Source organism: Poecilia reticulata, chromosome 4, assembly GCF_904066995.2.
Source record: "Poecilia reticulata chromosome 4, P_reticulata-male-v2, whole genome shotgun sequence".
In the NCBI taxonomy this organism is placed as follows: domain Eukaryota; kingdom Metazoa; phylum Chordata; class Actinopteri; order Cyprinodontiformes; family Poeciliidae; genus Poecilia; species Poecilia reticulata.
The window spans coordinates 20,484,657-20,497,388 of NC_088833.1; the positions used below are offsets into that span (position 1 = coordinate 20,484,657).

The window sequence follows — 12,732 nt, forward strand, 5'->3', positions numbered from 1 at the left end:
CGTATGCACACAGGCTTGAAATCACCCGCAGGAAAAATCTTGGTAAATGTTTCAAACAAGCTACAGAGAAACAAAATGCTCGAAGCCACGAACAAGCTTGTACAAGTCTTCTTACGAGAACTGGTAGAGTTATTTTAAATCGGTCGGCTTCGAGTGAAAAGTTTAGCCAGGAGAAGAAAAACCAGAAGAGTCGCAGTGAAGCAACTGATGAAAATTCAATTGAAGGTTTTTAATTAGATGTGAAAAGTATCTTCATCTTCATCTTCAACTAAGGTAGTTGCCAGTTATAAATGAAGTATGTTTTTGCTTTTCCTTCACACTCTTTGAGTTTTAGTATAGGCTTTATTATTTTTGATACTTGCACGTTACACAAGAACCCCGAAGCGAATGAATGCTTTTAGCTGAAATCAGAATTGCCTCGTACTCTTGTAGACAATGATTCATGATCTTTATTTTCCATAAGCGGCTAACTGTGATTTTTAGCTAAACTAATTTAGATTTAAAACCTTCAGTTAAAAATCCAAATAGTTTTCATTTATTTACTTGGTGTTTCTGTTATTATTAGAGGCACTCATGACTCTCCAATCCCACAGGATGCAGCTGTGGTTTGAATCCCAAGCAGGGTTACTGTATGTCGTTGTGCTGCCTCGGTAATTACGCTAAATTACTTGGGGGAGAAACATTTACATTTCTTGAATCTGCGTCTGTAGATTGTGGCTTCCTCCTTTGCCCTGTTGTTGTACCTGCTGTGTATTTTTCCCATCACAGTAATTGCTCCTTATAGAATCTCGGGTCTGGGCCCAGACAGGAACATATATATACTGTCTGCATTAATTCTTGGTCTCCGTCTTGTGCATATTAACAGCTTAACATGTACAACATCACCTCTGGTGCGGCGCGGCGGTTTAAGGGTTTTTCACAGGGTTTAATCTACCATTCCTCAGCTTAATGCCGATGTGTCTAGAGTAACACTTTACATTACAAAGCCACAGGCCACATTAATTACCCACCGGGCCAAGTCTCACTGCAGGATCTTCTACACAAACAACTTCCCCGAGTCCCCATTAAAAAATAATTCATCAAACCATAAAAAAAAAAATAAGTTTGTTTATTTAAAAAAACAAAAACTGTATGACTATTTCCTGGAATACTTTCATTCCTTCTCTCTTTTTCTGCATAGGGTTAGTGAGTAAGTGGTTTCCAATTCCTATTAATGATATCCATTAATTTTCTGTGAAAAAGGATTTATTTTCCTGTCCTTGTGGAGACACTTTGCCTCTGCCACTATTGCTGCTGTAATTTAACAACTATTACTACTGTTTGTCTAAGCCCCCAAATGCTCAAGTTTGCTTTAGGCAACTCTCTGTCTTTCTCCCTCTCTTTATCTCTCTTTTTCTCTTTGTAACTCATTCCTCTTTTCCTCATCTGCTTTTCTCCAATCTGCTTCCCTTGGCACAATTTCATTGTATTCACCGCTGTTGGTCCCAGGAGCTTGTGGAGCCAAAAGGAAAAAAAACCAACAACTTTTCTTCTGGCATTTTTCTAATTGATCCATGGCAGCCTGCGCTGTGGTCTCGCTGCAGTCTTGTCTTCAATAATTCATAAGATTTTCACGGAGAGGGAGTTCATTAAATGTACTTGTATAAAGATGATGTGGAATATTTTCATTTGCACATGTGATATCCTTTATCCATAAACACACTGATAAATGTTCAAGACATGAAAAGCAGACATTTATTATTCAGTGCAATGATTTAAAAGAAAAAGCTTTGCATATTTACTATAGATAACATAAGCCTATAATAAAAACACAAACTAAATGATAAAGATAAAACAGTAGACAAAACATCAGTGACTATATAACAAATGTTCTAATAATGGGCATTTTTCAGATGTTGCCTGTGCATAACAAATAACTCAAACTGTCAGCTCACAGTGATTGCAGTGATTTATAAATTATCTTAATGCAAAAGTATTGCTGTAAGTAGATATTTGTTGTTTCTATACTGTTTATTTTCTTGTGACAGAATCAGTTTTCCTCAGCATCTTCACTTCCAATAATCTAGTCAGGTAATACTTTTGCATATCCATGATGATTTGTGTTGTCGTCTGCAAATGTTTTGATACATCTTTAAAACATGAAGCCCCCATCCCTTATTACTATTATTATTATTATTTGAAGTTCTTTCAGTCTGACTCAGTTCGCCTACAAAAATATGTCTCTGTTAATGTTCAGTAAAATGAAATTATCTCCTTTACCCTTGTGTCGTTTTCTTAGAAATGATTTTGCAATGTCATTTGCACATTTGTCTTGTATTTTGAATTTTTCTTTGTGAAAAAAAATCCCATGATGCATCAACAAAGGTTTTTGATGTGTGCTTCATCGGTGGGGCTATGAAGTCATTGCCTCTAATTTGGCCTGGTTCACCCCCATTAATCAGCTTCTTTCTTAAGATTTAGCTAAATAAAATATTTTTTTATTCATTTGTCATTAGAAATTAATACCCTTTGCCCTGCCTGTGCTGCTATTTTGAGGAAATCCCCTCAGCTACTCAAATAAGTTGAGTATTCTGTGCCTCGTGATTACACTTATAGCTGTTTGTGAGGCCACAATAAAGAAAAGAGGTCGTCCGATGATTCATTACTTGCACAGCTCTTCATTTAACAGGTCGTTTTATATTAATATTTTTGCAATTGGTGTGCAGAGAATACATAAGTCATTCGGATTCATGTGTAAGATCCAATAAAGTGTATGTTTACTTTTGTTCCAAAGTTTGTTTGTTTTTTTTTTTTTCAAATATTTTATTGGGTGCCAAAAGTAATTTGTCAGTTTTTTCAATTTAAATGTAATTCAGTTACGGAGCGATGATTCAGTTTTCTGCAACCAAATTTTTGTAGATGAAGTTGCACGAGGTTGCCCTCACCTCTGTTGTTTACTGTAAACACTGCAGATTTTATGAAATGAAAACATTTGATTATTACTCACCATTACTGCCAGACTTGGCTTTCTCCCTGTAAAGCTAATGTTGCAAAACATGTTACGGTTGAGAGCCATTCTCAATCAGGAAGACAGTTATTATAGCCATTAAAATCACTATCCACTTTATGTAATGAAGGCAATTAACCAGAGCTACCTTGGCTGGAAAACATATGCTCATTCCCACCCACAGAGGAAAGGGAGAAAGCAAGTCGTTTTATTTGGCCGTTCATTAACTCCCACAAGTTTAATACAGGAAATATTTACGCCATTAAGACGGTCCCACTAGTTGACTGACGACCCTCCTGTCTTTGTGTGTTGTTGCGTCTTCCTCTGCAGGAATACTGTTTCAGGAGAGTTTCATCGAGGAGCCGGACGGCCTGGTGTCCGTAAACCTGCTGGTGGTGTCTGCCGTTTCAGCCTTCTCCACAGGAGCCATCCTCTCTGGTCTCACTGTCTGCTGGATCATGAGCCACCGCCACAGGAGCTCCCGCGGCTCTGGAGCCAACGGCGCCCGTCGCAAAAACGACAAAGAGCAGACCATGCTGGGGCAGGGTCGCAGCGGCTCGGTGATGAGCGTGACCAGAACGAGCGGAGGCGAGAGGCGGCGCTCGCAGCCAGATAACCTGTTCGTGATGCCCAACGGTTGGCCTAAAGGAGAGATTGACCCAGGTTTACTGCCCACTCCCGAGCAGACCCCGCTGCAGCAGAAACGAGTCATGCGCCTCCCAGACGCCGACTGGGACCAGAGCCAGACCTTCCTCACCTCCGTGGGAAACCCGTGTCCCAGCAACGCCGTCATCTACCTGAGCTCCAAGTTTCTGCACGGAGGCGGAGGAGGTGGGGGTTTGGTACGGATAGAGGACCCCGGCGAGGTGGTCCTACCCACACACTCTGATCGCCAGCGTTACCTCATCCTTGCCACCCAAAGAGGCGAGCATGGAGGCAGCCGTCCCACCGGCAGCCTGAGGAACTCAGCAGGAGAGTACATCTACCCTGCCACTCCCCAGGATTCGCCAGATCGACGTAGGGTGGTCTCTGCTCCCACCCCACATGTGGACTACGGAGAGCCTCGTTGGAGTCACGAGGCGCTCAACTACAACAGCAACAACGGCATGCCCTACTACGCCCAGCGCCAGGGTCTCATCAGGCCAGACATGCACGGACCTCGAGGTCTGGGAGAGCTGGCTGAATTCAGCCACCTTCTGGGGAAGAACATGGGAGAGCACACCCCCAGTGGCCAATGAGGTGAAGTCAAGCGAGCGTTGATGCCAAGCTCTCTAGGTTAAAAAAAAATAAACAAAAAAAAAACATTCCTGCCAACAGAAAACTGGAAAATATCCACCCCTCAGACTCGCCGTCCTGATCCGACCTTATCCTTTCTGTCCTCTCTCACTGTCATTCAATGTCCTGACGTCATTCAGAGAGAGGCAGAGAGAAAAGAGTTGAAAGTTGAGATAATTCTCAAACCATTGAGTTTCTCTGTTCATAGCCTGTGATGTGCCACCCGCAGTTCATAGCTCTGACACAACAAGTCTCACAGGAAGGTAAAGAGTGGGGCCAAGAAAAGACAACTGAAGGATTTATACCTAAAACAACAACGAAAAACAAAACAATATTCCTTTCAAGGGCAAATGTGACAGGCCCCCCTTGACCACTTCGTTCATTGCTAAGTCATGATCGGACCTTCTTTTGGGGAATTTTTTTGTCTCTGTTGTCTTGTGCCAGTGGCAGCCAGCAGACAACGATGTGCTTTACTTTGGATTTCAGACGAGACAAAACTGTCGTAGCTCTGCCAGAGGACCTTGAAAAAGACAGAAATCATACATCATGTAAGGGTGTATGTTTGGCCACAGCAACCCCAACCAGCGTCCTGTCTTAACTGTGAAGTATGGCTATATAATGAATTTGGTGATAATATTGTTTATACAGAAATGATTTTATTGTGTGTAATTTTAAGTGTGATTACCAATCAGAAGCTTAAGCGGCTGATCAATGGCTAGTTAGGGCTGTACAGAGCCATGGTGAAGTAAGAGAAAGCAATAATTAGCTAAATGAATGACAATGACGAGAAAAGGACTATCTAATTTAAGTATTTTTTTATAAAATGAGTCTTTACAACGAAGACGAGGACAGTTTCTGGCTCTCTCCACATGCCTGGGTCTGTCTGACCCGACCCAAAACGAGGCCTCCCTGGGACCCGTGGTGCATTTGAAGAAGGGGGAATGTGAGCTGTCTGGCGATCTGACCGAGGCGGAGAGGCTCCGCCGCTTGGGAGCTCCATTCAGTCTCTTCTGCCGACACTGAGCCTCTTTGTGCCCCGGGCGCAGGAAGAAACTGCGGCCACAAATAACAATTAAGAGTCAGGGATCTGACTCACCACAGCGTAGCAGAATAGCAATGAGGAGAGCTTCAGCTCCGTCCAGTCAGGTTCGGGCATCTCCTGCGGATCACCGGTCGCGGCAAATCACTGTCGGCAGTGCGGGGAGGACCTGGGGCCTGAAGCCCCAGCGTGGGTCAGTGTTGGGACACGGCTAACCATCACAATGGTCATCCCTGGTGGCTTCGTCCCTTTTTTATTTTTTGTCCCTTTCAGTGTGACTCCCAACAAAAGCTGGATAAAGAAAACAGATGGCCATGCGCGCACTTGGGTGTGGAGTTTCTCTTTCACTCCGTTGTCTGATCTTTTCATGTTTTATGTTTTTTTTTGTCCGCTTTCATCCGTTCTTGATTCAAATGTAGATATGCTTAGCTTTAATCCATCTGGGTCAGGGTTCGTTAAAAGGTGGTATTTAGCTCTGTTTGCGTCTGTCAGCTTGTGTATGAGAGAGTCTCTTGGGGCTTGTTTACATCACTGTGTTGCTCATATTGAGTGCAAGAAACGGCTTTGATCAGTTTCGCTCTCGCCCAAACCTTATCTTTTCAACCCCATCCGCCTTACATTTACAAATAGGTACTAACAGTGTCACTGCTTTGTGTGGGAGCAGTGTGTGCTGCTGCAAAATGTAAGCAAAAAGTATCAGACTGGGCCTAAAATCCTGCTGAAATAGAAGAACAAGTTGGCTCTTTTCCTTTACATGATTGATATTGTTAATATAACAAGGCCACATGTGTTTTACGATTTATAGCTTAGCTTAAAAGGGTCTGGCAAAAAAAAAAAAAACACTCAATAATGCACACTGCCTTGCAAAACTATTTACGCCTTCTGAACTTTTCCACAATTAGTTTCATTACAGTAGCAAAGTTTAATGTATTTAATTGGGATTTTATTTTATAGACCAATATGAAGTAGTGTGTTACTGTAAAGTGGAAAAAAAATGTTACATCATTCAAAAATGTTTTGCAAATAAAAATCCCCCAAAGCAGGAAATGCATTTGGATTCAGTTCCCTGACTCTCGATAGAAGCGCCTGTTGTTGCAGTTATTCAATATGTTACAAACTTTAACATATTGATCCTGTTCTTCTTTAGAAATCTGCTCAAATTCAGTAAGTTTGGATAGAGATGTTGTCACTCATTTGGATTTAGGAGTGGACTTTGACTGGACCAATCGAACCCAAAGCATTTCATTGTATCTCTTGCTGTGTGGAACCTCTGAGCTCGTCTCCTATCAGGATAATGATCAGTATTAGTAATAGCACGCCATGTTCCTTTACTTGGTTTATGGCAGACTGCATACTGAAATAAAGTTACATACAGGTGGACTGCTTACACTGAATTTTATTTAGTGATATCAGAATGAAAGGGGTTGAATATAAACACTCTTATTTATACAAACGCATGAGAAAGCCATATATCCTCTTCCCTTCACTTCACAGTTTTGAAGAAATGCACAAGAGTTTGTCTTAACATGATGTGAAGAATCTCAAAGGTTACAAACATTTTCTTTAAACACGGTACAGGACTAGTTGTCCCCTCTGATTTACCTCACATTTGACCCAAATGTTGAAACTCTTCTGTAAATTAGGAAATGTATCATGTTTTCAGCCACTGCCGTTTGGCAATATGATGGTTCACTGAACTGAGCAAAAGAGCGCCGGACCCCCAGGCTGAGTTACAGTGGAATTAGAACATAGAAAAATAACAGCATGGTGTAACATGCAGAGGGACAAAAACAGCTAAACCAAACCATTTTATTAGTGAGAAACCTGGTGGCAGAATGTCACTCTGCCCCCTCACCAATTGGTACTTTAATTTTTTTTTTTTTATTGTCTCAACTTCTTTCGATTACATTCATGTAAGCAAACCAGTTTTTCCCCATGTAATTAACCATTGGCACATCAGTTTATTTTTGTTAGCCGTAAAGTATTTTTTATGAACAATTCATAGTTGTGACAGAATGCCCACGTTTTCACATGATTGTAATTTAATTTCCCAGTTTTATTTTTAGAACATCTTAAATCACACTGTCCACTGGTTGCTGTTTTAATTCCTCTTCAGGCCATTTGATGCAATAAAATGAGGAATTATGATGTCAGATCAAAGAACAACAACTACACATGTATTTATGCATTATTTGTGTGAAACATCAAGCGGCAGGTTTAAGCTGATGCATGGCTGCTGTGAAGAATCCTTTGGATAATAACTTTTAGTTGTGCCTGAAAAAAGTTTGATATCAAATGACGAAAAGTACAAAAATAAACACTCTTGCCAGGGTGATATGACGAGTCCCTCAGTCCACAAAGAGCAAAGAAAAACTAGGCCTCTATGAAAATAAAATCACACCTTTTATTTTCTTTTAAGAGTTTACTCTTAATTGTTTATGTTTTAGGAACTCATTTAGTTGCCATTTGTGATATTATGTATACAAAATTTAATATTTCTTCTAAATATACAGACATTTCGCCACCATTATTTTCTCATCTGGAAGTAAAAAAAACTTTTCAGAAATGTTTTACGATTCGCCTTGCTCTCTTGCCTTTCATTTTTCACGAACGGGCTAAATAAACCCATGGATCACAAGTCATTTATTTATAATTTCAAGTATGCTAAGAAACAGAATAAAACAACAACTGCATTTCTTTTTTCTTCGAGATATTGATAAAACATTGTCTTCCTTTAGGAGCCGATAAGCATTCGACTGGGGAGCAGCACCCGTCAAATATCTTGATGCCCAAGCAGTCTGTTCAAAGCCTTTCTTCAGTCTCCATAGTAACCATCTACTGTACTGGCCAAAAGATGATGGTTGCCTTCGCCACTGCCCTTGTCGCTTCATATTTCAACTCAAACGTAAACCACAGCATCAGGACAATCAAAAACAAACAAAAAAACGCATCAGTCTCTTTCTTGCTGATATTTACATTTTGTATATGCTTGCTCCTCTAAATAACCTGCAGCTGTTTTGTGCTGGTCTGCTCTAAGTTTTTTGTTTTTTTTCCCCTATATTTATATAAATCTGTTGTCCTAAATACACAGGGGTTTATCCTCATCGCTGTCGATAAATTAAACATAAACTGAGAGCAATACGGGACCCTGCAAAACGTACAAGCAGCCACTTTCAGACTCCCCGTATAACAAATCACATGACAAACGCGCGTGGCTGATTCTCATACTGTCTGAAATAATCAGCTCTCAAGAATGGAATGGTTTTTCTGGCATTGTGATGGTGCCTAATGTTAAACTCTCTGTCTATCCATATTACACTTACCAGCTTTATGTGAGGAAAGTCACGAGCAGCGTAAACACAACTTTGGTAAAAGGCAGGAATAATGTAACCGATTTCAAACTATACCAAAACAACAAAAAACCTCTGAATAAGACATTTTGCACACTGTCAACTGGCTAAATAAGTTTTGTAAGAGAGGGTAGGCTTATACCTGCTTCTTACAGTGAGAGCTTTGAAAAATGTACAGAAAATATGTTGCTGCAGAAGAGGTTTGGACCTTGTGAGCCAACAACATCCATTGCACTGCTGTGAGGCATACAGCTTGGAAATGGCTTACAGAAACAGTGCTGCCAGTGTGAAGCCATGATAAGGAATGCTGAAAGAAATATACATTCATTTATCCAGAACACAGACAGCAACAACAGTCTGCTTGGGAAGAAGTCCAGCTTCTGCTGTAGGATGTGAAGTGTGCTTCTTCAACCTGTCCACATGCAAACCTTTTCTCAAAACGTACTCTGGAACGAGCTGAGAGAAATATTTTCATTTGGTGTACAATGAAAATGTGTGGAGGAAAAAATAAATAAATAAAAATACATGAGGCAGTCCAGTTAAAAAGATTTATAAAAGCAAGACCAAGCGTAGGAGGTCAGACAGGCAAATGTGATCTTAATACATTACTCCCTCGCTACATTAGCGCAGTGTATGCTTTACACATTCGACCCTGAAACGGGTCATTAGTGTCGAGGACCGCTCCACTCTGCGAACCCCAGCCTCTCGTCCTGATCCCGTGTTCCCATTTCTGCGTCTTTTTAGACGCGCGTTTTTGAATGCGGCCTCTTTATCTGGGCCCGGCGTGCCCACCCAGCCGTGTCCTCACTCCGCATCTCTTCTGGTGTTTCACTAAACATGCTTGATGAGGCAAAGTACACGCCAGGCCCCTCTAATGGCCTGATGTGCCCCCTGAGGAAGATTGCTGCAGACAGGTTGTCTCTGAGAGGGAGCTACTCGTTCAGCCAGCGCTTTCTGACCCTTTACAGACCACCAGCCACACACACGCATACACGCAAGTACCCCATTTGACAAATTGGGGAATGTAATTGAATTAAATCAGAAATGAAACCGGAGCCTGACACAGGCTGGTTCAAATAAAGGTAGAGCACTTCATGATGTTATCTTACCGACTGCACAATTTGATTACTTTAGTTCAACATTACAAGGCAGCTAAAGTATTCAGGTATAACCTCATAGAGGCAAGTCTGTTTATTAAAGCCCTCATCCTCCCTCATCTCTCCATACTTTACGTAATTCTCCATTCCTCTTCCTTCTCTTCTAGCAGCAGCTGTGTTTTTAAGCCCAGTTTGCCTGGGAACCCATTCGTATTATCTCCTCTAAGTAAAAGCCAGGGTTTTCATTGTGTTTTTTCCACTGTTAAAGGTCTGCAGGTTAATGAGTCAAAAACTGATTTTTTTTTCTTCTTTTTTTTAGCAACGCCCCCACCCTCCTTAAATTCATGTCAGATCCTAAATGCTAAGCTTGTTCTTTTACATGTTTATCCAGCTTCTCGTGTGAGAAATTGCTATTCTTTGCCGTCACTGATTAAGTTGGGAGTTTTTTTTTCCCTTCTTGGCGCATCTGCAGTGGGTTTGCATAAGTATTCATACCCTTAGGACAATTTGTCATAATGCACCAACTTCAATGCATTTTATTTAACAGACCATCACGAAGTAGTGCGTAATTGCGGCTGGATTGTGAAGGATATGTTCTTTTTGAAAATCTTTACAATTTACATTTTCAACTGTAACTACAGCTGCAGCTGTTGCAACTCTTCTAGTTCTGCGAATCTACAGAAATGTATTGTTTGCATTTCTTTCTTTCTTCCTTTCTTCCAAAAAAAGAGAGAACGGATCTCCACAGCATGACGCTGCCATCACCAGTGAAACATGGTGGTGTTTTTAATGATGTTTGGCGATTATATGTTTGGGTTTACATGTGCTACTTTTTCTCCACACAGAGCTGCAGGACAACATTTCTAATTCTGGACTTTTTTTGCCCCTGTGGCAGTGAAAGATTTTCCACTTTAGCTTTTGGGCCAGATTTGGTCTAAATTATGTTGTTTGTTTACTATTCTGAACATTTTTAACCAAACTCCAGAACATCTGTATTGTTTCACTTAGATTAAAACTTGTGAAAGTTATTTGAATTAATGTGGGAGCATTAGGATAAAGGGGACAAAGGGAACTGGTTGCAAATGCACATAGAAACTTTCAGCTATGATTTTTTTCTTCTTTAAACCATGTGTCGTGTTCTTTTTATTTCACAGTTATGCACCAATGGATTTGTCTAACACTTAAAATTTCTGGCTTGTGGTTGAAAAATGGCAAAACGTGAAAATCTCCAACTGGTGTGAATACTTTTGCAAGGCAAAAGAAAAAGCTTCTCTGTTTCACATATGCACAAAATTCCCATTTACACGCTGTTATCATCTTGTGTTTTTGCTCTCGTTGAACACACTGTGCCGCTGTGTGTGTTGGGTTGGAGGGTTTTTTTCACCATGTGGCCCTGCAGTGTGAGTCCCCAGCCGATTACTGCCGTCTTGCCCCCCGTCTGCATGTTTCCTCTATACGTCCTAAAAGTTGTTCAGAAACGGGGACTAAATTGAAGAAATGGCGCGTCATCAAGCTGCTCCCATCCAAGCCAACTTGCGACAGGAATAAGCACAAAAGCAAGATTCCAGCTGACATTTGCGTGTTTGTGAACTTGTAGATGTGTTTAAACGGCACTGATGATTTGTTTTCTTTTTTTTCTTTCTTTCTTTTTTTTTACTTGTTTTTCTGTGGTAGATATTTGAATTAAATCTTCTGTGGGATGTTTCAATTCTCTGCTGTGCCGAATTTTTTTTTTTCATTGATGACAATGAAGCTGAACCTGATGACTATCATTATTATTTTTATTATTATTATTATGAAGCAGTACTGTGAGCACCGAAGTGTTGTGTCCTGTTTAAATGATGAATTACAAGAAGAGAGGAAGTAAATTAACTTATAAAGACTAATGTGGAGTCTCCTGCTACTGTGAAGGATCCCCGTTTTCCTGTCGCCCCGACCAGAGGCTGAACTCCCCACACTCCCAGCCGATCCCAAAGGCGGGGAGTTTGGGGGCTTTGAGATGGCTGTCATCAGATGGCAACACATGTCCCTGCTATGTGTACATAACCTAAATGCTTACATGTAATTTCAGTGCAGTAGCTGCATGACAACACAGCCTCTGTGTGTGTGCGTGTGCGTGTGTATGTACTGAAGTAGCGATGTGTGAATTTTGTACCGTACATGCAGGTGTGTGCGCTCGTGTCCGCAAAACAAACGTGTCTCTTGTCACACAGAACGCCAAACACATGCATGCACCCTCTGACAGCTGCACAGCACACACACGCAGGCACATGAAAACCGGACTCACTCCAGCAGTTGTTCACCGTCCACCACAATGTCCCGAGCTCTGCCTGTCACTCCGCATGGAGACTTTGCTCTGTGTTGATTTTCTTATTCTAATAAACCACTCAGACATTCTTGTCTAAGTTGTGATCATTGACCGCAGTGTCTTTGGCTTTTTATTTATTACCTTTAGTTAAAGCAAAAATGTAAAAACAGAAGCACGTTGAGTTCCTCCTGTACAGCGGTGTGTGGATAACGGATTTTACAACATGCCTTTTTTTTTTTTTAAGGCACACTGCAGAACAAAACTGCTAATTCTGCAAAGTATATCTGATTTGATGGCATTACGAAAGGTATGTTAATCAGGTGAACCAAAACACAACAGATGAGACTTTTGCTCATTTTGAAGTGAATCCTGAGTCATTCAATATGGAAGACGTTCTAGCCTACATTTTGGGAAAATTAATCAATTAAAAAATAAAAATATATATAGATTTTTTTTTTTGTAGGGGTACTATTAATTTTGACCTCAATTGTAAAGACAAATGATGGACGAGTTTAAGATTATGTTAATAAGCAGGAAACAAAACGAGCAAAATACTAGCAGAGATGATGAAAAACACTCTGGTCTGTTTCTGAATGCTTTCTCTGACGTCAGTAGGAAGCTTGTTTTGTGGATGTCAGTTTTTTTTTCCTGGGTTAAATTATAGTTTGCAGCTAAAA

General features: G+C 40.8%; 1 protein-coding gene across 1 annotated transcript in view; it reads left to right on the plus strand.

The window, feature by feature from the left end:
* The window catches only part of LOC145551475 (semaphorin-6B-like), a 59,851-nt gene extending 47,685 nt beyond the window's left edge, over positions 1 to 12,166 (plus strand). The window contains exon 7 of the mRNA XM_081606455.1: positions 3,317 to 12,166. Coding sequence (XP_081462581.1) covers positions 3,317 to 4,224 — 908 coding nt within the window. The 3' untranslated portion in view covers positions 4,225 to 12,166. The remainder of the gene's footprint in view (positions 1 to 3,316) is intronic.
* The last annotated feature ends 566 nt before the right edge of the window (positions 12,167 to 12,732 follow it).